Here is a 26,259-nt window from a genome sequence, read left to right as displayed (position 1 = left end):
GACTGGGGGTTGCAGACTTGCTGCACTGCTGTATTTGTAAAGCTTCAATAACTCTTTCTTCTATCTTCCTCCTGTAAAATAGTTCTGAACTTGTCAAGTCTTCTTGTAAGCTTCTATAATACTATTTGTATTGTATCTCAACTGCATAAAAACAATAATATTGTCATCGCAATACTCATTTCTGATATTGTAGTACTATAGAATCTGCAGTACACAAGCAGTAGACAATCAGTATAGTAGACATGAGTTTATCTTTAGATATTATCGACAGTTTATCGTTAGTTTATCGTTAGATCATTGGTTAGTTTGAATCTTCAAGAAATCCTATGAAGAGACTTTTTAAATTTCCATTATTCACGGTAACTACTAGGAAAATCGCTCATTTACTGATTCTTATAGATTTGTTGATTCCCACTTCAAAATGCGGTTGGCCTTTTTCTCTTATTCTCAGAGAATTGTCGTTTGGATTCCTTGAAATATACCGTACCGTACCGTACCCTGTAATTTACAGCAGTCAGTCGGTCCCATACATTTCTCTCAGAGAAATTCTGTACCAAAACGACTAGATCCTGAAAAATTGACATGGCAATTTGTTTTCTTTTGAGAACAGCTACCAAAATGTGTTTCAAGGAGTAATTATCATTTCCCTTTCCCCAGGCACTGATCAGTATCTACTCTATTTCCTTCATCTCATTTCTTTCCCACTTAACATCCAATTAACTAATGTTCAGTTTCCCATCAATTGAATTTCGTATTTTATAGGAATCTTGAACGTGATGAAAGTACTCTACAGTGACTGTGTGAATTGTGCTAAGAGTGGTTGTGGCTAATTAACTCACAATATGAGTACATTCATCAATATTCATCAGTGCTCATCAATATTCAATGATGTTCAGTGAAATGAAAAACAATGATGTTCAGTGAAATACCACCTTGTAAAACATCATACATTATTGGTTAGTCATGCTGCTAAGTAATATCCCTGTTACGGGATGATAGCGATTCATCACCAGAAATCATGGAATCACCTGGAGACACTATCAGTGGAGTCATCAATGCCTGGAGTGAGTAACCAATTATTGGAATCGAATGTGTTATCAGTAATGTTATAGTAATAGTTTTCAAATAGAATTGAATATAATGGCATTTCAGCCTTCCATTTACAGAGAGTACTTATTACAACAATCAACTAATTGTACTGTAGTAGTTAAGTACAATATAGGAGTAGTTATATATGGACTATGTACGTATGTAGTAGTAAAGTGAGGTCCACGTTATAATGGCAGTGAAGGAAGAAGATAGGATAACAACGTTGCCGATCCTATACAGTCTTGTCTATGCCTTCTATAGACGGTAGCTGATACAGGTTAATTGATGTAATATTAACTGTTCATTCTAGTTTAAAATAATTAATTATATTTCATTAAGCAAGAAATTATATTTTTCATAATTAAGATGAAATATATTTGTTAATTTATTATTAATTCTACATTGTTAAAAGACGTTAGACGATCTGGCACAGAGCAAAGCGAGAAAGAGATAGTACTATCAGCTTTGTTGAATGATAGACAAGGATAGCAATCAAACACTGCCATTATAACGTGGACCTCATTATTAGTTGTCCTGTATGTTCGGTAGAATAGTAGTCTATGGGTCTGTAGTAGCTCATTCATTTATTGTATAAATCACTATAATCATAATACAATTATGACATTGGAGGAAAAACTAGGCTGAGCCTGTACTATTTCTCTCCAAAAATTTTGATAAAATGATAATTTTGTCCAAAAGTTAAGGTTATGTAATCACACACTGCTTCTTCACTTGATTTTAGTTCTGCATGGACTCTCAGGTAGCAATCGAGCAATCCATTAATTTGTTAGAATTCAGTTGATTAGTTGTCTTTTGTAGTGATTGAAACTGCAAAAAACTGAAGGAAACCAACAGATTGACAACTCTATATTGACAGCTGTTTAAAATGTTCGACATAAAAATGTGCATGTTCATACTGGATGATGCTTAGATACTTAGATTTACATCAGAGAGTATAGAAGGTTACTTATAATTAGAAAGTAACCCTCTATACTCTCTTTCAGACTATCTTTTAGTCTAAACTCTCTCTTCATACCCACTTTTTGGAGAGTATAAAAGGTTACTTCCTATACTATCTGCTCATACGGGATTTTAGAAAGAAATTATATGTTCAAACAACTATGCCCTTGGTAGGAATTGAACCCTCATATATTCTAACAGCAATCAATCAAGATCAAGAAGATTTCAAAAGTTTTCTCTTTTTTAGTTTGTAATGTCAATATCTGTGAAAAATTCAATGAATGATTGAAATAATGTTTACTATTTTATTTTATTTTTCATTCTTATTTTGCATCAAATATTATGTATCTAAGCTAGTTGATGTCAATAAGGCTCTTCATGGATTTATTCTATGAGCTTTTATTTGTAAATAAATAAATTTAATGTACATAGCTTTGTATGTGACAGCCAACTGGCTTCAGTTTAGGTGGAACATTAAATTACTCTCGTACAAGTTTTAAGATTTGAATAAGCTTCCATCCTCCGTGAAAGTAAGCTTTTCCCTGTCATATTTTCATAATTATAGCCTTTTGATATTATCAATAACCAATTTAACTCACCGAAATTAGAACTGTGTAGACCTATTCAAGCACTGGAGATAATGACAAGTGCTTTAAAAAACAACTTCACCTTTATCTTCAGAGTCTCAAAAAAATGATCATACATCTTTCATTCTCACAGAATTTTTTCTGCACTTGGAAAATAAGCATACATCTTTCCTTTTCGATCTTCGTCACGCTATTTTTCAGACCTTGAATAAAATCACTGTTATTTGAGGAGGTTACGCTTGTTTGCCCGGCGTTATTGTGTAATAAGCCTATTGCACACCCCACTCCACACTATTTCATTATCTATGATGCGAATAATGATAGGCAGAGATGAGGATTCCCTGCTAAACCGTTATTTTTATCGTTAGCACCTTCTGATAGTCCGGCAACGGTAGAACACTTTGTTCCATGATGAATTTATCGTGGCTAATCAAGACACCGAGAAAGGCTTCTTTCAGACACAACAAAATTCCCAAACTTTCCAATATTCTTGACAAAATTCATTCTTATCTCATACAAATGTTTCTGAAGTCTTGTTGGATGGGATTTTATTGTTCCTCTTCTCAGTTTCATTAAGAATTCTTTGCTTATCAAGTGCATTTGCATTGATAAAATTGTCAATTATTATTTTAAATTGAATATTTATTTGAACTTTGAGAGTACTTGAACATTGTATTGAAAAGCTTCCGTACGTATTCATCGTTATTTTGATAAATAGAGACACCTTGAAAATCAACTCAATTACTCTGAATACTCAATGAGTAGACTATTAGTTCAAATACGCAGTGAGTATTTCTGCAAGTACTCAGTGATAGCCTACTCCAAACAACTCAAGGGGTTGAGCCCAAGAGAATTAGTTGCCTAGCCCTAGCCTATTGAAGAAAGTTAGAATATGAGCCACAAAAATAAACATTTGGAAGAAATTTGTATGGATTATACTATCAAAACTTTGCTATAAGTTCTAGTTGGAAAAGTTGTAAAGTTATAAAGCCACGAACTATAACTTTGCTGATACATAATGCTTTTACGTGTGTAATTAATAAAAGTTGGTAAAATAATTGTAAATATCCATCAATAATCAACAAATTCAGCTACAACAGATTTAGTTGACTGTATAATGTCAATAAACAAGCGTCATTTCCCAATTCAGATTGAAGTGAACTCCTATCTTGAATGGATGCCAACTGTTTATATCGCTTATCGCTTTATCAGTGAACTTTGAATTTCGCAATAGATATCAACTACAAGGTGGCACAGTTGGATCAGGTGGTTTTAAAGTACATGTGAAACTGTCAATTTTAAATGTATTAGATTGAAATAAAGTACTAACCGTACAGTTACAATGGAAGTATAAAATTAGTTTTTAAAAATTACATCCATCAAATTCTTTTCTTCTCGCATTCTTGGAGTTGGTCCGCTTTGCCCGTTCAAGCACATCAGGAATATTGATGATCACTACACTTATACGACATGGACAATATGTAGCTCCAACAATTCGGGGCAACTGTACGTTCAGCTAGGATATTAATGAAAGCTGTAACCACCGTTCCCTGGCCGTTTGATTTTCTGTAATGGAAATATCCATTTGCCCCCTCGCTCACCGGTACCTCACGGTATGCGACTTTTTCTTATGAGGCGATTCAAAAGCAAGGGTCTACAATAACAGCCCCCGAACCAGGGGTTGAAGGCAGCAATTCAGAACAAAATCACATCAATCGCTGGTGATGTTCTTAAGGCTGTACAAAGGCTAAAAATAAACTTTCTACTCGTGATATTTTTCAAAATGAAAAAGTTTCTCAGGAAAACATTTTTTTTTCGATCATTACTTTTTGAGATATGAGCGCCTAAAGTTTAAATTTTTGGGACAGAACATTTCAAATCCAGTATGAGATAAATCCATGCGATTTAGAGGATAGATTCTTCATAGTATTGTTAATCTAGTTAAACCAACATTTTCTGAGAATATCAATTTTTAAGATAGTTATTAAATTTACTAAAAATAACTTTTAGTTGAGTTATTTTTGGTAAATTGAATAACTTTGTCAAAAATTGATATTTTCAGAAAATTTTGTGTTTTACCTGATCAACAATACCATGAAGAATCCATCCTCTAGATTTCATGGGTTTATCTCTTACAGAATTTGAAATGTTCTGTCCCAATAATTCAAAGTTTAGGCGCTCATATCTCAAAAAGTAATGAACGGAAAAAAAATGTTTTCCCGAGAAAACTTTTCATTTTGATAGAGTAATGATATACAAATCGAAAAACTTTGAAAAATATCACCAGTAGAAAGTTTATTTTTAGCCTTTGCACAGCCTTAAAAGCAAGGGCTTACAATAACAAACCCCGGACCAGGGGTTGAAGGCAGCGATTCAGAACAAAATCTCATCAATTCCTCGTAATATGCTTGGGCGGGCAATGCAGAACGTTGTAAACCGACTCCTAGAATGCGTCGCTCGAGAAGAAGAGCATTTGATGGATATTATTTAAAAAAACCAACTCTCTGTTGATAGACTTTCATTCTAACTACACGTTTTACACTTTATTCCAATCCAATACCTTCAAAATTGACAAGTTTGTCAAGTATTTTAAAACCACACCATCCATCCACGCCACTCTCTATAAATAAGCTGTTATCACTCTTTACAACTCATTCATTGCCACTACTATACTACATTACAATGTGGCAGCGAACCCCTCTATACACGTGCTACGAATTACATTGGGTTTGCTGAAAGCCTCACTTCAACCCCTCCAAGAGACGTCCCTCTATTTTGTAACTCGCGCTTGAAAATCATCCCTCGAGGCTTTTTAGCGTTTATATGCTAATGAAATGAAGAGTCGCCCTCCAATCGTCAGCACCCTACCATGGTGAGATTCACTTTTATCTGTCTGCATTGGTTAAATGAGAAGCAGTTTGCAGGGATGCTGACAGTGTAGCAATAAATCAACAAGGGTTGAAGATTTGGGGATTTTAGGATCGGGCAGCGTTTTCTGGTTGAACATTGAATGTGATTTGGTTCAGCAGTTATCGTAAACTTCAACTTCGCACCACTGAAACAACCCTCGAATATTTGGAGCCGTCAGCTTCGTTTTGGCTACTCACCATTTTTGGAACACCACCCAAGACGTTTGCCAGCAATAAACAAAGCCTGTTTTGTTTAATACATAATTCACTTACGGAACTGTTTGCATGGATATGTATAACCATAGATGAAGGATAAGTAAGGATAATAACCTATATTATTCTTGTCTCTGGTATAACTCACATACAGAACTGATTGTATAGATATGTATATCCACACTATTATTGCAACTACAAACTGCATAGAAGAAAGTATGCTATAGAGAGATCCACTCCAATCTGTCATAATTGATAAAATGGGAAGCGTTAGTGTTATTTGTATGGAATACTGGCAGTTTAAAGTGAATCCTACTATTCTAGGATCATCTACAGAGAAGTGAGGCCGTTTTTCGTTTGCGAAACAATACAGACTGTCCCGTACCCGTTATTAAGGACGAAAATAGAACAAAAGATGCATTATGAGGAGGTCAATGGCCTCTGGACTTGAGTGCTCTGATGGGGACAGTAGTGTGTACCTGGTCGGAATGTGCAGTGAAAGGATATGAGGAATCCAGTGCACTTCTAATTTAAAATCTGATGAGATGTATGAAATTTGAAAAGTAGTTGGAGTACAGCACTATCCATAAGTACAGTTAGCAGAGAGTATTTTTGAAACTTCTTTGAAAGTTCTTGGTTCTTGAAATTATCATTATAGAAATGTTAACTTGAAAAAAAATCAATTGAAATGTTACTCTCAAGAATAGATTAGAAGGAAGTGTGATATGGGGTTTCAAACGATTTAAAATAGTTCAATTAGAGAATGAAAAAAAATAAATTGAATTTCAAGTCCAAAGGGAAATGCGTACTGGATAATTACTCCAAACAATTATTGCTATGAAAATTTTATAGAATTATTAAATTATATAATATTATTGATTGTTAGAAATCCCTTTCAGCTCGTAGTTTGAACCATATTATTAAATAATGAGGCCCATTTGCATATTCAGCCCTCAGGTGCTTATTGTTAAAAATAACAACATTAACTTTTAAAAAATAATTTAAAAATGTTAGGTACCGACTCTTATTTTTAAGAATAGATTATAAGGATGCGTGATACGGGGTTTCAAACGCTTTAAAATAGTGTAATGAGAGAATTAAAATTGAATTTCAAATCTAAATTACTCCAAAAATTATTACAGTACTGTGAAAAGTTTATAGAATTATAAAATTATATAATATCATTGATTGTTAGAAATCCCTTTCAGCTCGTAGTTTGTACCATATTATTAAATAATGGTGAACCCAATTGCGTCCTTAGGCCTCAGGTGTTCTCTGAATGAGTTGAATATAAAGGAAGTTAATATAACAAATGATTCACCTTTTAAACCATAACTGGCTTGAGTGTCATCATGGATAAGTAATTTTACGAAATATCTGTCCTGTTTTATCGAATTTCAGTCTTGTTCAATAAAATTGTTTGAGAGATTCTCACAATATGAGTTGCATCATATGATTACTTTCGTGTAATTAATTCATTTTGAAATTTTAATTTCGGTGAAACCATATAATTATGAGCGTGTTGGTAACAGATAAATATAATTGCAAGTAACTTGTCTAAGTAAACTTGTTGGAGTGCAGCTTTGAGTGTTTATAACTATTGATAATAACTGAAAGCTATCAAAATATTATCTTCGGTTACTTGTTTGAATGAATAAGAATTATTATTATTAAACGAAAATCCAAATTAAATGCTGTAATTCACCTTGAAGACTTCTGCTACTGCAAATATTGACAACAGGGTAAACAGCTAGATGGAATTTCGATGAGCGCTACTATTCAAAATTATTTGCCAGCCCGGGAATCGAACCCTCATCGAAATTTCATCTAGCTGTTCACCCTGTTGTCAATATTTGCAGTGGCAGAAGTTTGCAGAATTCTGGGTGAATTACAGCATTTAATAATAATTATTGATCCATTAGCATTTGAATAATTGCAGTATCTCAGTAATTTCCATCTGTAGAATGAATGAGAATTTTGAAAAATGATGAGATACAAAATAAAAACATCCAAACAGTCTGCAGGATACACATATGACAAGCTACTAGACAAACATGAGATCCTTCCAAAACTAATTTGTTGGATAATTTATTCACTACGGGATCAGGATAGAATAACTGGCCACCCAAAATAAATCATCTCCTGCTTCCTTGTTTTATTTCTGTAAGGAATCGCTTTTGGCTTAGGCTCAAATGCATCACACACATAATAAACTGTAGTACGAGATCTTTATTGGCTTCTGTCTCCACTCCGGAATGGATTTATAGGAAACTTCTCATCTATCCAATATTTCAATTTTCAACAAAAAATTGCGTTCTGGATTTCCTTTCTGTGCTCTAAAAATCATTGAATACTTTAGAATACTTAGAATTACTTTGAGTAATTTTTCTTATTTCGAAGGATTTGGAAATCGAAGGATTTGTATTAGAATATCTATAATGAATTTCAGGAATTGAAAATCAAATACTGTTAGTCAAACGTTTTTCATAATTCAAAAGAGATTATCTTTCCCCAAATGGAGTATTTATTGTTTCTTGCATCTCATTGTATAAAAATATTGAAACTGGAAAATATTACCATAAAGAATCATTCTTAGTCATATGAAGTTTCCTTTTTGTTTTTCATCACGCTACCATTTCAAAATGCTGCACTTCTTATCCGTGAAATCCCACAAATCTTTTTTTATCTCATCATGGGAGTCTGGCTTTCATCATAAATATCTGCTTGCCTATCCAATAAACAGCAGATCACTATATGATCGTGAATGGGAGAAATTACTTTCGGATAACTGATAAGCTGAAATCTTCTTTGGAGCACGACTGAAAGATTAAAAGCCTTTTAAAGCTTCTGAAAGGAACTGTTTGTCTCCATAGTCTTATCACTAGCAATATTCTCTAGAGGTCTAGAAAGCTGATTTTTATTACTCCACTTCATGGAAAGACGAAATTAGAGACTAATAAAGATGTTTTCCAATCTTCACTGCTATATATGATTTTCAAATAATTCTTCCTAGCATTCTATCAAATAGATAATTTCAACTCCTATTTATCAAGTTGTAAAATATAAAATGTCTTCCTGTATCGACTATCCACTAAATACCGATAGCCTGTCATCAGTCATCAACTTCATAAATAATTATCTCAAATCTTCATTAACTCGTCTAATCAATTCGGATGATAGGACTGTAATCTTGACAAACCCAATCAAATCTCTATCCACCAGGTTATCAATTCAGATCAAGAAGAAAACCTAATACTTTAATGATGTTACTTATACACTTGTAAAAACTGAACTTATCTATTCTGATTCTATTTATCTCTATTTTCTGAAAATTAAAATATTTTTTATCGGACGAACATTGGACTTCATACAAGAAGAGTCATTCAATAATAAGAGTCTTCTCTACAATTCAACTCTTCTCTGATTTTATAATTATTATTTTCCAAACAGGTAATATACCTTTGGGCTTAATTGTTTCTGGAAGTTAATATAATTATTTTGTGAATTTCTCATGTATGTAAACTTATGGGTCAATAAAGAAGTTTCAAAAAACTCTTATCTTAAGTTTCAGATTCTATTAATCTCTATTTTCTAAAAAAATGAGAATATCCTTTATGAGACAAACTTTGAACTTCAAAACTTCTACCACTCAACTCTTCTCCAATTCATCTCAAGTTTCAATTACCTTGAACCTTTGACAAAAAGTAAAAAATAGCTGCCTTTTTTGGACGTTGTAACAACACAATGAAGTGATATTTGGGATTTTGGCAGAGTGCTTACTGCTCTATTCTCTAATGAGAAGTAACTGGATGAGTATATTCAGGCTTTGTGTTGTGGTATACAATGTCTACCACAATACAAAGCACATGTACAAAGTACACATGGGTGACCCCCATTGAAAGGCCACTATTTTCATTCATTATTGAACGTATGTGCTGAATTCTGTGGGATTACTACGCCCCTAGGATAATGATAACGACTGACTGACCACCATAAAAGGAGACAATAGGTAATGGGCAAAACCGACCAGATCAAATGAATGGGGATTAGAATTAGAACTCTTTTCAACGCTTTTCATAGAGTTTCAAATGGAAATTTGAATAAATTTAATATAAATGGTTGACGAAAAAGAAGGGAACTTTACTTTTGTAACTTGCAACACCTTTTTTCATCTGGCTGTCGCGAAATTTGGTCTTTAGTAATAACATGCTTTCAAAAACTAGAGGATCTGGGTGGAAAAGCTTCATACGGATTTCAAAGGAGAATGACTTCTTAACAGTGTTTCATGGAGGGTTTGAAATTCAATTTTCTGAAGAAAACGGCATTTGAACTATTATACTCCGTACAAAATTAATTTTGACTTGGGAGGGACATACGCAGCAGAGAAGGCATACAGAGGTAGTATAGGGAAGTACAACGGTGGCGAAGTTACCGTTCTGAACCGGCCAGCATTCTCTAATTTCAAGTGAGTATTCAAGCGCTCATGTTAAACTTGTGGAATTTCCTCTCTGGTAGCATTCAGTCGACTGACTCTAATCGACAAATAGGCAAATGCGCTTTTACCTATGACTCGTCAATCTATCTGTAATAGGCTGATAGGCTGTACAGTCCTCTGCGCCCCATTACACAGTCTGTAATGACTGTTATTTAAAGGGCTAGTTAGTGAATTAGTCATAGTTGGTTTGTTAATTCTGTTTCTAGTTGAACATGACTCATCTATAATTATCTCATTTATTAATCAGTATCATTTTTCAACAAATACATTATATGAAATAGCATATCATTGAGACATAATATGAGTTTCAACTTATCAATTGAATATAATGGTCTGAATTAAAAATATGAGAGTCTGAAAAGTACGAAAAACTAAATCAATAAAGTCCTTTATTCAAATAATTAGAATCAAGCAAAAACTTATAAGATGAGCTTGACATCTGAGAGACTACAGCTGCATGCAGTCTCTTCCGTAAAAAATCTCTATGCTTGGCTTGGGCTTCATTTTTTCATTGCGAAAAGGGTTTAATTATCTCAGCCGAATGCATTCACCTTTACCCCTTCTCGTAAGCTCTCTTGATAATCTCCATCTCATTTACTCCTTTCATTTTCCCTCTTTCATCTCTCTCTTTGCACGTGTGGCGAGTAATAATCTTCATAATGGGCAATCTTCCTTCTGTGCTCAACTCTCTCTCATTAATCCTCTCTTGCTTTCTTTCTTTCTCTCACTCATTGTTTCTCTCTCGAACCCTATTCTGCCTGCTCTATGAAGCGTACTTTCCCACAGGACTCGAGGGTTGTCTATTTTTCATATTGAATGTGTGGAGGGATCGGCTGGCTTTTTTTCCTGTGCCAGAAGCATAGTAGTGTATCCCTAGTAATTAGAGACGTTTGAGTTTTGTACGATTTAATTTCAACCCGAGCTTGGTTGTATATCATTGTGAATGCCAACTTTAAACAATGCTAGCGTAATTAAGTTGTCAACAAGTTGAACCTAACAACGATATTTTACCATCTTTTTCTAGACCTTAATGAAGGTATGAGTGTCTATGGAATGCAATCTGTGCAAATAATTATTCCCACAAGTAATTTTTTATAAAGATTCAGAGTTCATAGGCATGGAAGAGAGGTGGTTTGAATCGCATGATTTCCTGATACTGTAATCTGATTGGGTTGAAGTTCAATCGAGGTTTTATCTATATTGAGTATATGCTGATAATATAAATCTCCTCAGTTGGAAAAGACTTGCAAATTGAATAATTGTGCTTAAAATTGAACATGAAGCTATACAATTCATAAATAATACGGTAAAGAGAATGATTGAGTCTACATTATTGCATTGAGATGAGAGAGATATATCTATGTATAAGGTGTAAAACAATCTTCAATGAGATACTATATTATAACTATGCAATAGGTTGAATTTAAATTTATTATTATAAATACCAGGAAGTTGTAAACATGAGAAAATTAGCTAATATTATTCGTGATTTGGCATAAAACATTACATACAATATGACATAAAATATTTTTATCTTTCTGATCCCAACTAATGTAATACAAACGTACAATTAGATACCGCAATACAAATCAGTATGGAATAAAATAGTCCATAGAATTACAAATACGGAGATAACTATGATCGAGAAACTACATTCAGATTATATATACTGTATAATTTATACAATAACAACAATTTATAAAGAATATATTATAGAAAATTATTGAATCTATATAGGTAAAATGAGATATGGTCGTTATATCCAACGATGTATATATAAACTACGATGTTAGTTTCTATAGATCGTTGGTTATATCTATCTATAAGGTGTAGAACAATTTCAAATGAGCCTAAAACAGTCGTCAGGTCATGTCAGAGGCCCTGGAATTGATCAGGTGCGACCTGAAAGCTCTGACACCAGACCTGAGCCAGCCAGGTCACTCGATAGTATTATTATATTCAAATGAGATACTGTATTATTCTTTGATAAGTGGTTAGGCATGCCAGTGACCCAAGTAGTGTTCAAGCACCAAAGCATCTTATCAAGTTCAATGTTGTAAGTTACTTGTACCAGTATTGGTACAAGCTACAAGTATATGTTATAGATTACGATGTCTCGGGAACGAGGTACTGCATTCCATTCTTCAGTTTTATAATTGTCAGTAAAGAACTAAAGTCTATAGACTATATTCTTTGTGTCTCATCTTTTTTAAGAGTGCTGGCAAGCAGACTATTGTATTGCTAACACGCACGGAAGCTTAGTCCAAGAATAGTGTATAGATATACACTATATAGCTATACACTATCTAGAGCTTGAGCTTAGCCAACTTATCGACATGTTCTACTGTAGACGCCATAAATCTGTCGAATGCTGTCTGCTTTATTACTCAATGATTTTCCATGTGATGTTGGCGTGTAGCGTAATTTCTTGTAATGGAAGTAAAAACTCGTAGATGGGTATTTTGATACGTGACAAAGAGTAAACTTATTCATCCCTGATTAAGTCCTACTCATCGAATGATGAAATCGGGGATTTCCAGAAACAATGTAAGAAAATCGGAATGTAAGGAATGATGATTTCGCTCATTTCACTGTTTTCAAAATAGAATTGTTTATTACTCTCTATCTAGGTGCTAAAAAACTAAGCTGTAATTCAGATGAATGAATAATTAATTTTCACGGATCGTTGAACTTTGATAGTGAATAATGAACATTACGTGCGTGACATATGACCTTATTTGTTGAATCTATTAAATCTAAAATCCCACATTCATAATAAGAGTACCAACAATTGAAGGTCATGTCTCAAACGTACTCAGATGGGTTACTTTGTAACGCAAAATTAGTAATTGGCTGCAGTCGTCATTGATAATTTCTAATTTAGAAAGTGATCTACTTTCAATTGATTTAATACAAATTTGAAACAAGCGCCGTCCTTTTTTCAGTTTTATCGATTCATATTGTTTGAGTGGTTCATCGATTATTGTTTGAGTTCGATTTTATACATGTGTAGTGGTCGTATGTGAGATATATTCCTGAAATCTTGAATTCAAAGCTGCTCTGGTCTCATTCAGTTACTAATGTTTTTTTTTTGTTATTTGATACTGCCTTGAGGAATGATGGAATGGAATGGAATTTGAAAACAGCAAAACAGATAACAGAACATTAATTGATTAATTGCTTTACAGTATTGAGAGTGTTGCATTCAGTTAGCCTAACTTTGTAAATGCGTATATTTATTTGAAAATTGGATCCTTATAATATTATATCGCATTTTTCAAGCCTTATCAAATATTTCCTACTCTTATGCTGGATTATTTTATAGTTTTTAGACAGTATGACTTATTTTGGTTGTTGACAAAAAGGGTTGAGCCCTGTTCTGATTGTCCTCGTGATGTGAATATAAAATTATTCGATAAATATGTAAAAGCTCATGAATCTTTGAAGGGGCAACGCCCTTATTTAGTAGTGAACTGTGTCCTCATATTCAAATTCGATTGACGTTTGCTGATTTTCCACATCAAATGTAGGACGTTCTCAGAATAAATTCAACGTTGTTTATTCGAGTATATGTCGTTTGATAGAGTTGTAAAGAACAATCAACTGAACATTCAGTCACATTGGTTGCAAGCATGGGCATTCTATCTACATAATTTTGAAAGATGTAAAATGAACATGTATTTTTCTGTTAAATGGATGTTAATAAATTGATTGAATCAGACTGATGGCGAAAATAATAATTTATTTGTAGTATATTTACAGAAAACTATGTAACCCTTAAATGCTTGCTTAATGTTACTAATCGTTTTCAAATTAAGAAATGATCGATAACTTCATATTGTTTCTGATATCTTGATTTTAAAATTCCATTTTGCTATTTAATATTCAATAATTCCAATATGTACATTTTTGTTCTCACTCACTGATAGTAGGATCAATAATTCATTAATTTTCTTGTTCAGTCATGTCAACCTCTCAACAACATAAACTAAATTTTTGCAATAATCAGATTGAAAGCTCATATAGTTCACTATAGCTTTCAATAGTTCAATTCTCTGGGATGTTTTGTGTTTTTAACATTTTAAATTCATAGTTAAGTAAAAATCATGATAATTTCAATAGTCCTGTATAGACTGTAAAGGAAGAGGAAGAAGTCGGTCACCTTCTTAAACGTGAGCTGTAGTGGGAAATAATAAACCTTCAGTTTGAAAGTTCATTTCATTTGTAATGAATAAATCTTCACATTCAAATAGAATACAAATGAATAAGCTGAAGTATAATAAATTTCTAAACAATGTGAGAATTATTCGTGAGGAGGAGCTTCTGCATTTGTAATAAATATTTCATTTGTAATGAATCTTTTCTTTTACTCAAAACACAAATAGGTAAGCTGAATTATAATAATGTCTGAACGATGTGAAAATTATTTGTGAGGAGCATCTGCACCAATACGTTATAAAACTTTCCTCTATAGTTTGACTAGTCTCTAGTCAAATTCGAATACATCCAGCCTTCCAGTTTCATAAAAAAAAAACACTCAAACCCATAGTTATTGGAATTAAATTCTCACTTTTGCAATATTCTCCAATGCAGCCTGGCTCTCCCCTAGGGAGTAAGCCGTGTTTTATTGGCTGCATGCCTCCTCATTCCACTGCCTCCATCCAATGGCAAGATGAGCTTCTCTGCAGTCTGCAGTGCAAGTCCCGCATAATCCGATTTGTTGACTGCTTACTGCTCCATGTCGAATTTCTGCAATGCCATAAATTCACAGTTTCTTTGCTCTCTTGGGGCCTTCTACTCGTCATGTTTAATAGAATGTCCAGAAAATATTGTCCTTCTTCAATTTTCTGCTTTTTGAACTCTGTTGACTTTCAATGCATTGTGTGTGATGTTTGAGTCCTGCAACCTGCACTGAAAGCTAACCATCCACCTGACCGTTCCGTTCGTAATCTTAGGCTACTTTCTGCAATTTCAACCCTTTTCTCGAGGTTAAACAATCTATACCAGGGCACTTCACTACGATTTCCGTAATAAAGACACGGATTTTGTCAAAAATATCACCTTTTTGTTGTAAAATAACAAACATGCTTCGACCCCTAAAGGGTGTTCTATTTATAAGAAACATGTTTGTTATTTTACAATAAATAAGTGATATTTTTTTACAAAATCCCAGTGTCTTCTGCTAGTACTCTATACGCTTCTTTCTGCAATTTCAACGCTTTTCTCGAGGTTGAACTGTCTATACCAGGGCACTTCACTACGAGTTCCGTAATGAAAACACGGATTTTGTCAAAACTATCACCTTTTTGTTGTAAAATAACAAACATTCTTCGACACCTAAAAGGTGTTCTATTTATTTATAAGAAACATGTTTGTTATTTTACAACAAATAAGTGATATTTTTTACAAAATCTCAGTGTTTTAATTATGGATAGATATCACAACAGTATCTGACGAGTACCGTACTTTGAATGATGTTGGTTTTCCTAAATCACAAAATTATCCAATCACAATTGTTTTTACTTTTGGAGCCATACAATTTGAAATAAGTGATCAATGATATAGTTATAGTTACCTAGACCTTTGCAATGGTAATTTGATAACTTGAAAATGGGATCCAACACAACTTATTTCTTTCTCTGGATGAAATTATTCTCACAATGTTTTGCTGCAGCAATTTTTCTTTATAAGCTCACATTTCTCATTTACATACGGATACATAATATATAGAATAGATGTAGTGTCATTAGGTGTAGAGAAAGTGTAGCAATTCATTGTTATTGTTATCAATATACTAATGATATTAGAAATAGTCGTGAATTTATCTTATTGTAGATTTTAATAGGTCATGAGCAAACGCTCCAAATTCACAACGAAAAATGTCAAGTATGTTGACAATTACGTAATTGTTTCAGTGATTCTTCATATCTCTATCAGACTAATATTGTTCTTGTTATCAATTACTGACAGTGTTATTGGACATTCGAAATAGTTCATGTAAATATCCGGTGACGTATTAACAAATTACAGTATCTACCTAATATGCAGTATACTCTACTCGGATTTCTATTGATCAACAATATTATATTTGTCTAGAAGATCATTGACCCCTTTTTCCTGTACCTATTATTTTCAATGATCATCGAAAAATCACATTATTTATTGAATCAGTCTAGATCAGAAGAATAATTCATCTCAATTAGTCAATTTCAAACTGTCTTTTTATTCCAGAAAAAATGTTACAAAATGAATCTTTCAAATATTTCGATTAGAGTTAATTTTCACCTTTTTTAAATATGATGATTGTTGATGGTATCAAGTTTTGAGTCACAAGTAAATTATTGAATCATTAAGTAGTGTCCATGCTCACTATTGAAAAATAATCAATAGGCTAATTGTAAATTATTTTGGCCATTAACAATACATGCTTGCAAAACTATAGAATTTTGATGATACCTCTATGATTTTGAGCCCTTATCAGACTAGAATAATTATTCTCATTATCCTATACTATTAAACGAGCAATTTCTGTTTATATGTTTGTATTTCACCGGATCTCGAAAACGGCTCTAACGATTCTCACGAAATTCAGAACATAGTAGGTTTATAATAGCCTATAAAAATTCGATTGCACTACGTTTCATCCCTGGGAAAACTCGCTGAAGGACATTAAAAGGATTTATTCATCCTTGGAAAAACAGCTGATAATTTCGTCGTCTGTTTATGATGGAAGTGAGTGAGCGAGTGCATGTGTGTGGAACTGAGACAAAATTATGACTCAGCTGTTGAACTTTTGTAATCATTCAATCAGGTACTTAGTGTCGGTTAAATTTTAATCCTGATTAATTACAGTGGAACCAATTTGATAAGCTATCTTTTTGAAATGGTTTCCTCTGATATGGATTAGAATTAACATGCTTTTGTGAGAGAAATTTTTGCATTCCATGGGAATTAATCTCAATCCACTGTGATTAGGTAGAACCTTTCTGTATGAACTATAAATATATTATAATTTCTCCTTTCGTAATAAATGTTATATGCTTTTGTGCTCCAGAGCGGAGCTCGGTGCTCCGATATTAATTATCAATAAGAAAGTTGATACTCTGTAGTTACTGATAATTGCTATTGAATTGTTCATGCCCGTTGGAAATTATATGCAGATATTATTTTATGTTCAATCAGTTTTATCCTTTAACTGTGATAATAACTGATTGTTGAGTTTGTGATATTATCTAGAACGTTAGTTCTTCTCTAATTTCACGAGTAGTTGCGTAAGTTGGAATAAATTCACTTTTGAACTTCAACATTCCTCATCTGAACTCATATTGTCAACGTCACTTGCGCTGTCTACTCTGTGACCATAGCATAGACTTCAACTACATTATTTAATAATTATTTTAATCATTATAATATTATTATATCATTACTAATCATTATATTATCTTTTTATTTATTCAATCACTTATTTCATATACTATTGACAATCACAGATCATTATATTATACAATAATATGATTGGAAGAAGACAACATGCATAGCCCAAAACTATCTTTCTCCGAAATTTTAATGAATAGAAGTTTTGAAAAAAGGACGAGGTTATGTTTTCACTTTTCACTTTCAAGTCCAATTTTCACTCCAAAACTAACGATTAAACTTGAAATTTTGAATTGTGATTATGAGTCCAACGTTTTGAACTTCAATCACACTTTAACCACACTTCTTCTCACTTCTTTCCTGATATACTGCATATACTCCTGAATATATCTTCTGAGTATATTTCCTGAATATACTGATTTGGTTTATTTTATTTGCTTAATAATAATACCTCTCTCCAGATTAGGTTTTGTTCTATTTGTTACTGTACTCCAGTCTATTCTCTCTTGAACAAAAATATTTTATTGTATTTAGTTATATTTTTCATATCTATAAATAGTTAAATTTAAGGTTATGTATATTGATGCTACTAGACAACTCGCTCCTCTCTCACAGGCATGTGCCCATAAGAGGAGCTTCCAATGAAATGTATTTTTATTTCTTACATGCAAATATAATTGTATTTATTTATTTATACGTGGATACAATAACAAATCATATAAATATGATTAGGAAGGAACAACAGGCTTGGCCCAAAACTATTCCATTCCCAAATTTTGATTACATGTCCAAAAAATAGGTTATGTTTCTTCTGTAAGAAGTTCAAGCTCAACTTTTGTCCAAAAATAAATATGAGATGCAAATTTTAAATTTAGAAAAATTAAAACACCAAATTATAGTTAAATATTACACTTAATTATCAGCACATTGTATTAATTGAGTTATTTTATGAATTTTGAAGCCAAAAATACAGTACGGTATTGTTAATCTTTTGGAGAATAAAGGATTTCAATTTCAACCATAAGTTTGACTTGGTAAACTTATATAGGCGTTATATAAGAACTATATAACACAATAGTTCTTACCTAAGAAACTCTTATGAAACTAGTGTCAAGATAAATAGGATCTGTAGAAAAGTAGTGAGATCAGACCATATACTTTCCCTGTCATATCAGAACGAATCCTTTCAAATGTCGATTGAATAAAACGCATTAAAGTCAACGAATATGTGCATTGTATTTGGAATAGTTTATCGATTCCTATGAGACTATGGAGGCACGCCCATATTCGATACTATGAATGTCTAACAGCATTGTAGTCGGGTGTTCTGTTGGTTTAGCACTCAGTGGTCCATATCCTGTACTGTTGTGTTCCACCCACCCACCTGCTATGCTGTTTTACGTCTAGCACCACTAGACACTTCTGCAATCGATTCCAGAATTATTTCCAGCTTTCATTAGCGCGCCAAAAATAGGACAAGGCACTTGTTTGGTATCTATTTTGCAAACGAAGCTTTTAAGAATAGATTGACTTTTTTAAAAACTCTATTCCAAGCAGTGAAAAACGTATCAGATCACAACTGAATATTTCATGACATAATAATTTTTATTTATTTAGTTTATTTATCCATTTATTTATTTACAATGCAAATGACACTAATGTAATAACATTGGAAGATAAAATAAGATAGTCCTTGTGCTATTTTTCTTCCAAAATTTATAGATGACAAAGTCATCCATAACATTGATTGCATGTAGTAATTTATAAATAAGCACAAAGCAAGCTAATATTATAAGAGCACTTTATTTTATATGTTGTCAAGTCATTATGTTCAGTCATTGAGGTAATTTGTGAGAAATCTAATTTTTCAATTTTTCTAAATTTTATAATTTTCTTACTAAGTTTTCATACTTCAGTTTGGTCAGTGAGGTTTTTAATAAGACCCTTGTGAACCACGGGTTACCTGCTATAGTGAGGTCCACGTTATAATGGCAATGTTTGATTGGCAATGGGTCCAGTTGAATTGCATGTAAGTTTTTTACGTCGAGAGAATAAACCATTTTTTCTTGAAAAATATTGGGTCTCACAGTTTCCTTGTCATCATTATGATTGTGGTACAAATACTTTTTGTTGCTAGTTTGAAATTTAATAACATATATTCAATAAATAATTACATTATAAAGGATCAATAATATTAGATAAATTTAATATAAATCTCTCTATCTAAGTTTAATTTTCTTTTCAGATTAATGTTACTATACATTGTGGAAATGAGTTATTGTTAATTTAGGTTATTTATCCATTCACCATTTCTCACAAGGCCATACGATGAGGAGCTACATATTAATTATGTACTTTATTGTATTTCAGTAAAACTCATCTGAAATCAAAAAGAAAATGTGTATTGTCACTTGTATTGAAATTTGAGATTAATGTCTCAGAGACAAGAATCTGAATCGATCTTATTATGATTCAATCTTGATTGGAATAGATTATTTTTATTATAAGCGTATATGGCACATACCATACACATATTTATTCAGAAATAGATTTAAATCGCTGCCTTTGTCAGCTTGATATGAAAAATAAATAACCAAGTTATAGAACTATCTAAGTTATAAAATACAAGTTATGTGAGAATTAAAAAATCAAATTACCCTCTTTTAAAACTTTATTCTATTACTTACGAAATGATTTGATCTATGCCATTTTCAAGTGAGTGTTTTCAATTTTCACATAAATACGAGTTGCCCTCTCCAAAATAGTTAACATACAAATAAATATATGAACAACAAAATGATACAAGGAAACAAATCACTTCAAACTTGAATGTCGATATTGTAATAGATCATTTAAATCGCTATTTTTAAATGAGATTAATACTTTTTGAGAACTCATTTTGAAAACTACAGGACATGATAAATAATTGGACAATTTGCCATATCAAATGTTACTCGCGCAACCCCCGCAATCAGGGGGGGTTGGTTGGTTTAGCAGCATCCGCGCTACGCGCTCTGGCTGGAGATGAGCTGCGCCTCCAACGTATTTTTTCTAATACATTTTGAGCCTACTCATTTTGAGAAATACAGAACATAATGAATTCACTAATTTGCCAATCAAATTTAATTCATAATACTATTTCGATTGCAATCTAACCTATAGGTTGTGAGTATGTTCAGAGATCAACTATTACTTCTAGTATTCTTTTATCTATGGTGTGTTGTAACGTTTGGTGTCTGTTGTTGCAGATGACATGATTGAGACGGAGAACGAGTCTGTCCGCGAGCGGGTGGCCGACCTGGAGAAGAAGGTGCTGGAGCAAGGGGACGAGATAGTCTGCCTCCGCTCCACCCTGGCAGATGTCCTGCGGCGGCTGAGTCTGGTGGAGGGGGCTCGCTCTGTCACCGTCACCCCTTCCCCCACCACTCCCACCAAGAATGGCAACCACCTCATGCAGCTCAGGACGCATCATCGCAATGCCTCCCCCCAACAACCATCACATAGGTACTGTAACATATTTGGAGGTTTGTGAAGATGCTACAATGTTCCAAAGTTTTAGGACATTCAACAAATTTAGATAAAAAATATAGATTTAATGGTCTATTAGATTGTTCCAAACCTGTAACATTTGTGGGGAGGGGTACTGTAACATTTGGGGGTGTGCGAAGGTGTTACAATGTTGTAAGGTCTGGTTTCCAGGACTTTTACAAATCTAAAGGACCATTAAACAATATAGATTTAATGGTTCATTAGATTGTTCAAAATCTGTAACATTTGGTGGGAAGGGTACTGTAACATTTGGGGGTTTTCGAAGGTGTTACTATGTTCTGAGGCTCGGTTTCTAGGACACTTATTAATCTAATTGACTATCAAACCTACATAGATTTCATATAGCCTAGATATATAATGGTCCTTAGATTTGTTACTGTAAGTGTCCTGAAAACCAGGCCTTAGTTTAGTAATAAAGTTTTTTTTAAGAAATTGATGCTGTTTTCCTCTGATGAAGGAAGTAAGTCTATTAAAAAATGACTGACGTTAAAACAAAGTGCAGTATATTAACTTCAACAGAGTGATTTTCAAGTATTAAGCTGGAATTTTTAAAATGTTCAAGACAATTTAAGACTTATCATATAGATACTGTAACAAATTTCAGGTTTACAAACTCTTTAAGATGTTTAATGTTCCAAGTAGGTACCGTATTTTTGAGATTTATTTGAGAATCATAATAATAATATAGGTACTGTATCACATTTAAATAGGATTATTTTGAGTTTATAAGCATTTCAATATTCTGAATGTTAGATACCGTATTTTTTATATTGATTTATGAATTATCATAAAGCTACTGCAATACATTTGAGGATTCACAAACACCTTGAAATCTTGAATGCTCTAAAGACCGCACTTTCAATACCTTTGAGATTGGCTTGAGAATCATCGTATAAGTACTGAGTAACACATTTTAGGGTTTACAATCAACCCAAGATGTTGAATGTTCTAAGTACAGTATTTTAAAGATTTTTCAGATTGATTTTAAAACTGCTCTCATTTCCGTCCTCATTTTCTGTGATTCGAAGAAAATCTCTATAGATAGTTGGATAATCTGAGAATATGCTGAGAACTTGAGGTAAACGATTAAAAATCAAATAAGTGAAAGTGTAATTGAAAATTGTTGAGAAGTTCGGTTGTGATGATGTTTACAAAAATTCTACTTCAGCTGGTACTTAATACATTTTTCAAATATCTATGCAAGTGATTCTAAAAAATACAGAACATTCAGTAATGAATTAATAATTTGCCAATCAAATTCATTCATAAACTGTTTTGATTGTAATCTATCCTATTGTATGTTCAGAGATCAATTATTACTTCTAGTATTCTTCTGTCTATGTATTCTTCTCTAGTATTCTATTGTCACACTTTTGAAAACCCATTGCTATTCGAAAAGTAGTTGAGCAGGCAGTGGGTTGTGGGCAGCTGCACCAACATGGACTGCGTCTGGCTTATTTTGTATTTTTCATCCACACATTTCTAATGGCCTTATAGTCTGGGGCTGTTCTTCACAAGCACAGACATTTTCATAATGCAGAAAAGGGCTGTCAGAGTCATCGCCAGGGCGCGGAATCGGGAACATTGTAGAGATATTAATTATAAAGGTCTTCGCATTCTAAATCTATATTCATTATATATATTGCCTTGCTTAATATTTCTGAAAGCGAATCCGGAGAAAATGGAGTTGAGAAATGTAATTCATTCTTATAATACAAGATCCAAACAGACACTCAATGTAACACGAAGCAGACTGCATAAAACTGATCAAAGTCCCTCGAATGTTGCAATTAAATTAATGATTAGGCTTCCTATTGAGGTGAGGTAACTTAATCACAGGAGGTTCAAACAGATTTTAGAAATATTTCTTTTGAAAACCCCCTTTTACTCAGTTAAAGAGTTTATCGGCATGAAAATGAATGTAGATTTCAATATTTAGAATTTATTTATATTAGGCTACTGTTATATGAATAGGATTAAAATACCGTACATGTTTTTATTGTAAATATGACTTTGTATTGTTTTTTTTTGTCAGTATTTTTATTGACTGAGTGTTGTTTTGTTACTTTTATATTGACTGGCCTGTATGTCAAATTGTGACATCCTGTTTTTTGGCTAATAAATTTATTTATTTATGTCTATTCTCTCTATGGTGTGTTGTAAAGTTTGGTGTCTGTTGTTGCAGATGACATGATCGAGACGGAGAACGAGTCTGTCCGCGAGCGGGTGGCCGACCTGGAGAAGAAGGTGCTGGAGCAAGGGGACGAGATAGTCTGCCTCCGCTCCACCCTGGCAGATGTCCTGCGGCGGCTGAGTCTGGTGGAGGGGGCTCGCTCTGTTACCGTCACCCCTTCCCCCACCACTCCCACCAAGAATGGCAACCACCTCATGCAGCTCAGGACGCATCATCGCAATGCCTCCCCCAACAACCATCACATAGGTACTGTAACATATTTGGAGGTTTGTAAAGATGCTACAATGTTCCAAAGTTTTAGGACATTCACCAATTCAATGGACCCTTAAACAATATAGATTTAATTATTATTAAACGAAAATCCAAATTAAATGCTGTAATTTACCCCGAAGACTTCTGCTACTGCAAATATTGACAACAGGGTAAACAGCTAGATGGAAATTCCAACTGTAATTTAGATAATTTATATTCCATAATTTCCATCTGTAATATAAATTTAATGGTCCATTAGATTATCCAAAACCTGTAACATTTAGAGGGCGATGGTACTCCAACTTTTGATAATTCACGAAGACGTTGAATGTTCCAAGGCCCAGTTTTTTTGAACTTATCTAATATGATTGACCATTAAACCTACAGATTTAATATAGATGCAATGATCCATTAGATTTAATATACAAGTAGTGCCCCAGTTACCAGTCATTAGTGCAGTATTTTAATGAAATTTATGTAGTTTTCCATGACCAGACTCTTGAAAAATAACTCTGTTGATAAGAGAAAGTTCATTTAAAACTTTACTTGGAAATTTGTATCTCAACTTCTACAAAGTAGTTTTCAATATGTTTGAAATCTTGAGTTGAAATCTTTAAGACGTTCAATATAATATGAGAATGATCATATAGATATTGTGACACATTTGAAGGTTCACTAACTTCTCAAGATGTTAAATGTTCTAATTAGTGAATTTTAAATGTTTCTTGGATATCATCATATAGTTACTGTAACACATTGGTAGAGTGGATATTATTGTCTTAACTTGGCCACATCATCAAGTATAAATAAAAATCATCTTATTCTATTCTATGTTGAAGTATTGTACTATGTAAAGTACCTACTGTATTTTGAGAATGAAATCATTCATTTTGAGAATAATTATAATATAGGTATTGAAGCAAATTTGAGGGTTTATTTACCGCATTTTTAAGACTTATGAGATTGATTTGAAAATAAGCATGTACCGTACTGATGTACTGTAACACATTTAAGGGTACACAAACCTTGCAAGATGTTGAATGCTCTTAACTACTTCTCAGTACCGATTTTTAAGGATATTTGAAATTGATTTGACAATTGCTTTCATTTTTGATATTCGTGGATTTGAGGAAATCTTTAAAAATTAATCTGAGAATGTGCCGAGAACTCAATGATAAATTGATTTTTTAGAGTATTTATCTGTGATTATGTTCTCAAAAATATTTCACTCGACTTGTTACTTGATACATATTCAATTATCTGATATAAGTGATTCCATAAAAATAAAAATCAATGATAAACTTTCATACAAACTCAGATTGAATTTTAGTATCGGCTTAAAAATATATTATATCATTTAAATGTATCCATTCAATTTTGAAATTGATTGCTCTAGACTTCAGAATTCTCAACATATTTGATAAAAACAATAAACAATACTTTTCTATTCCACAGACTCACTTTCAATTGTTATGTTGAGAAAATTCTAGGTCCTTGAATATTCATAAACTTTCCATTTCTGAATGATGCTGAAAATATCGTAAACAATGTGGAGTAGATAAAGCTGGCTGGAATGTTCTGCATCATTTTATTATTCGTGCAGAACAAAAACTTGAGAAATGCAGTAAAGTAATGGCTAGATCACATTTATAATTTTGATTGATTGAATCATCCAATCATCAATTCTTAAACTTTATTAAATTAAATTATTTTCCACAGGAGTGAATAACCATAATGGTCCTTCCAAGGACCTGCGGTACCGTCCAATCAATGAAATGGCCAACAGTAAAGAGAGTATAAGGAGGGTGGCCAGCTATACACCTTCATCACTGCCTCAGAGGTGAGCTCTGATAATATCCTCAAACTCTAAAATAGAGCTTAAGGATATTCATATCCTCAAACTCTACAATAGAGCTTAAAAATATCCATATTTTTATACTCTACGATAGAGCTTAAGGATATTTATATCCTCAAACTCTACAATATAGAGCTTAAGTATATTTATATAGTAAAACATTCGGTCAACCGGTGGTTAATTTACAGGGCCGCCCCGAGGGAAATAGGCGCCCGGGGCGAGATTTTGAAATTCGCGCACCCACCCCCACAATATAGCACGGTAAGGTAGTATAAGTAAAGCCACATTGCTCTTCCAGCAGGAAAACTTGATAATAATGCTATACAGTAGATTTTGTAAGCAGTGTTTAGCAAGCTGATTCAAGCAATAGTTGTCACAGGAACTTCGTCCAGTCAATATAGACATAAAAAAGGGGGTGTGTTTGCAATTTATATTGTAATTATGATTTTTTAATATGTTATTTGGATACATGAGAGAAGTCCAGCGCAAATTTCTTCATGAAAAATTTCCTTGTGCTAAATACAGAGTGGCCCAAACACCTCGTATTTTCAGTTCATTTTCCAGTTTTCAGCTATTTCTACTAAATCCAGTATTCGGACAGAAAAACTTGCTTCTACCTTTGTTTCAGATTATTAAATTTTGAATAAAATGAGATCATTCGGAACTCTCTATCTCCAATAATTACTGAGTTATAATTTTTCAAAAATGAGTAAAATTGAAAACAAAAATCAATTCTATTGAATTTTTGTTTTTGATCAACCAAATCTTTCGATTGTTACCAT

The 26,259-nt window shown here is 32.9% G+C and overlaps 1 protein-coding gene across 1 annotated transcript in view; it reads left to right on the top strand.

Annotated features, from left to right (window-relative positions):
- The window catches only part of LOC111048674 (echinoderm microtubule-associated protein-like 2), a 144,369-nt gene that overhangs the window by 66,892 nt on the left and 51,218 nt on the right, over positions 1 to 26,259 (top strand). Inside the window, exon 3 of the mRNA XM_039438201.1 lies at positions 23,362 to 23,616. Coding sequence (XP_039294135.1) covers positions 23,362 to 23,616 — 255 coding nt within the window. The remainder of the gene's footprint in view (positions 1 to 23,361; positions 23,617 to 26,259) is intronic.

The sequence above is a fragment of the Nilaparvata lugens genome, chromosome 11 (genome assembly GCF_014356525.2).
Source record: "Nilaparvata lugens isolate BPH chromosome 11, ASM1435652v1, whole genome shotgun sequence".
Taxonomy (NCBI): domain Eukaryota; kingdom Metazoa; phylum Arthropoda; class Insecta; order Hemiptera; family Delphacidae; genus Nilaparvata; species Nilaparvata lugens.
Note: the sequence above shows the minus strand (reverse complement) of the source record. Positions and strands in the feature narration are given on the sequence as shown.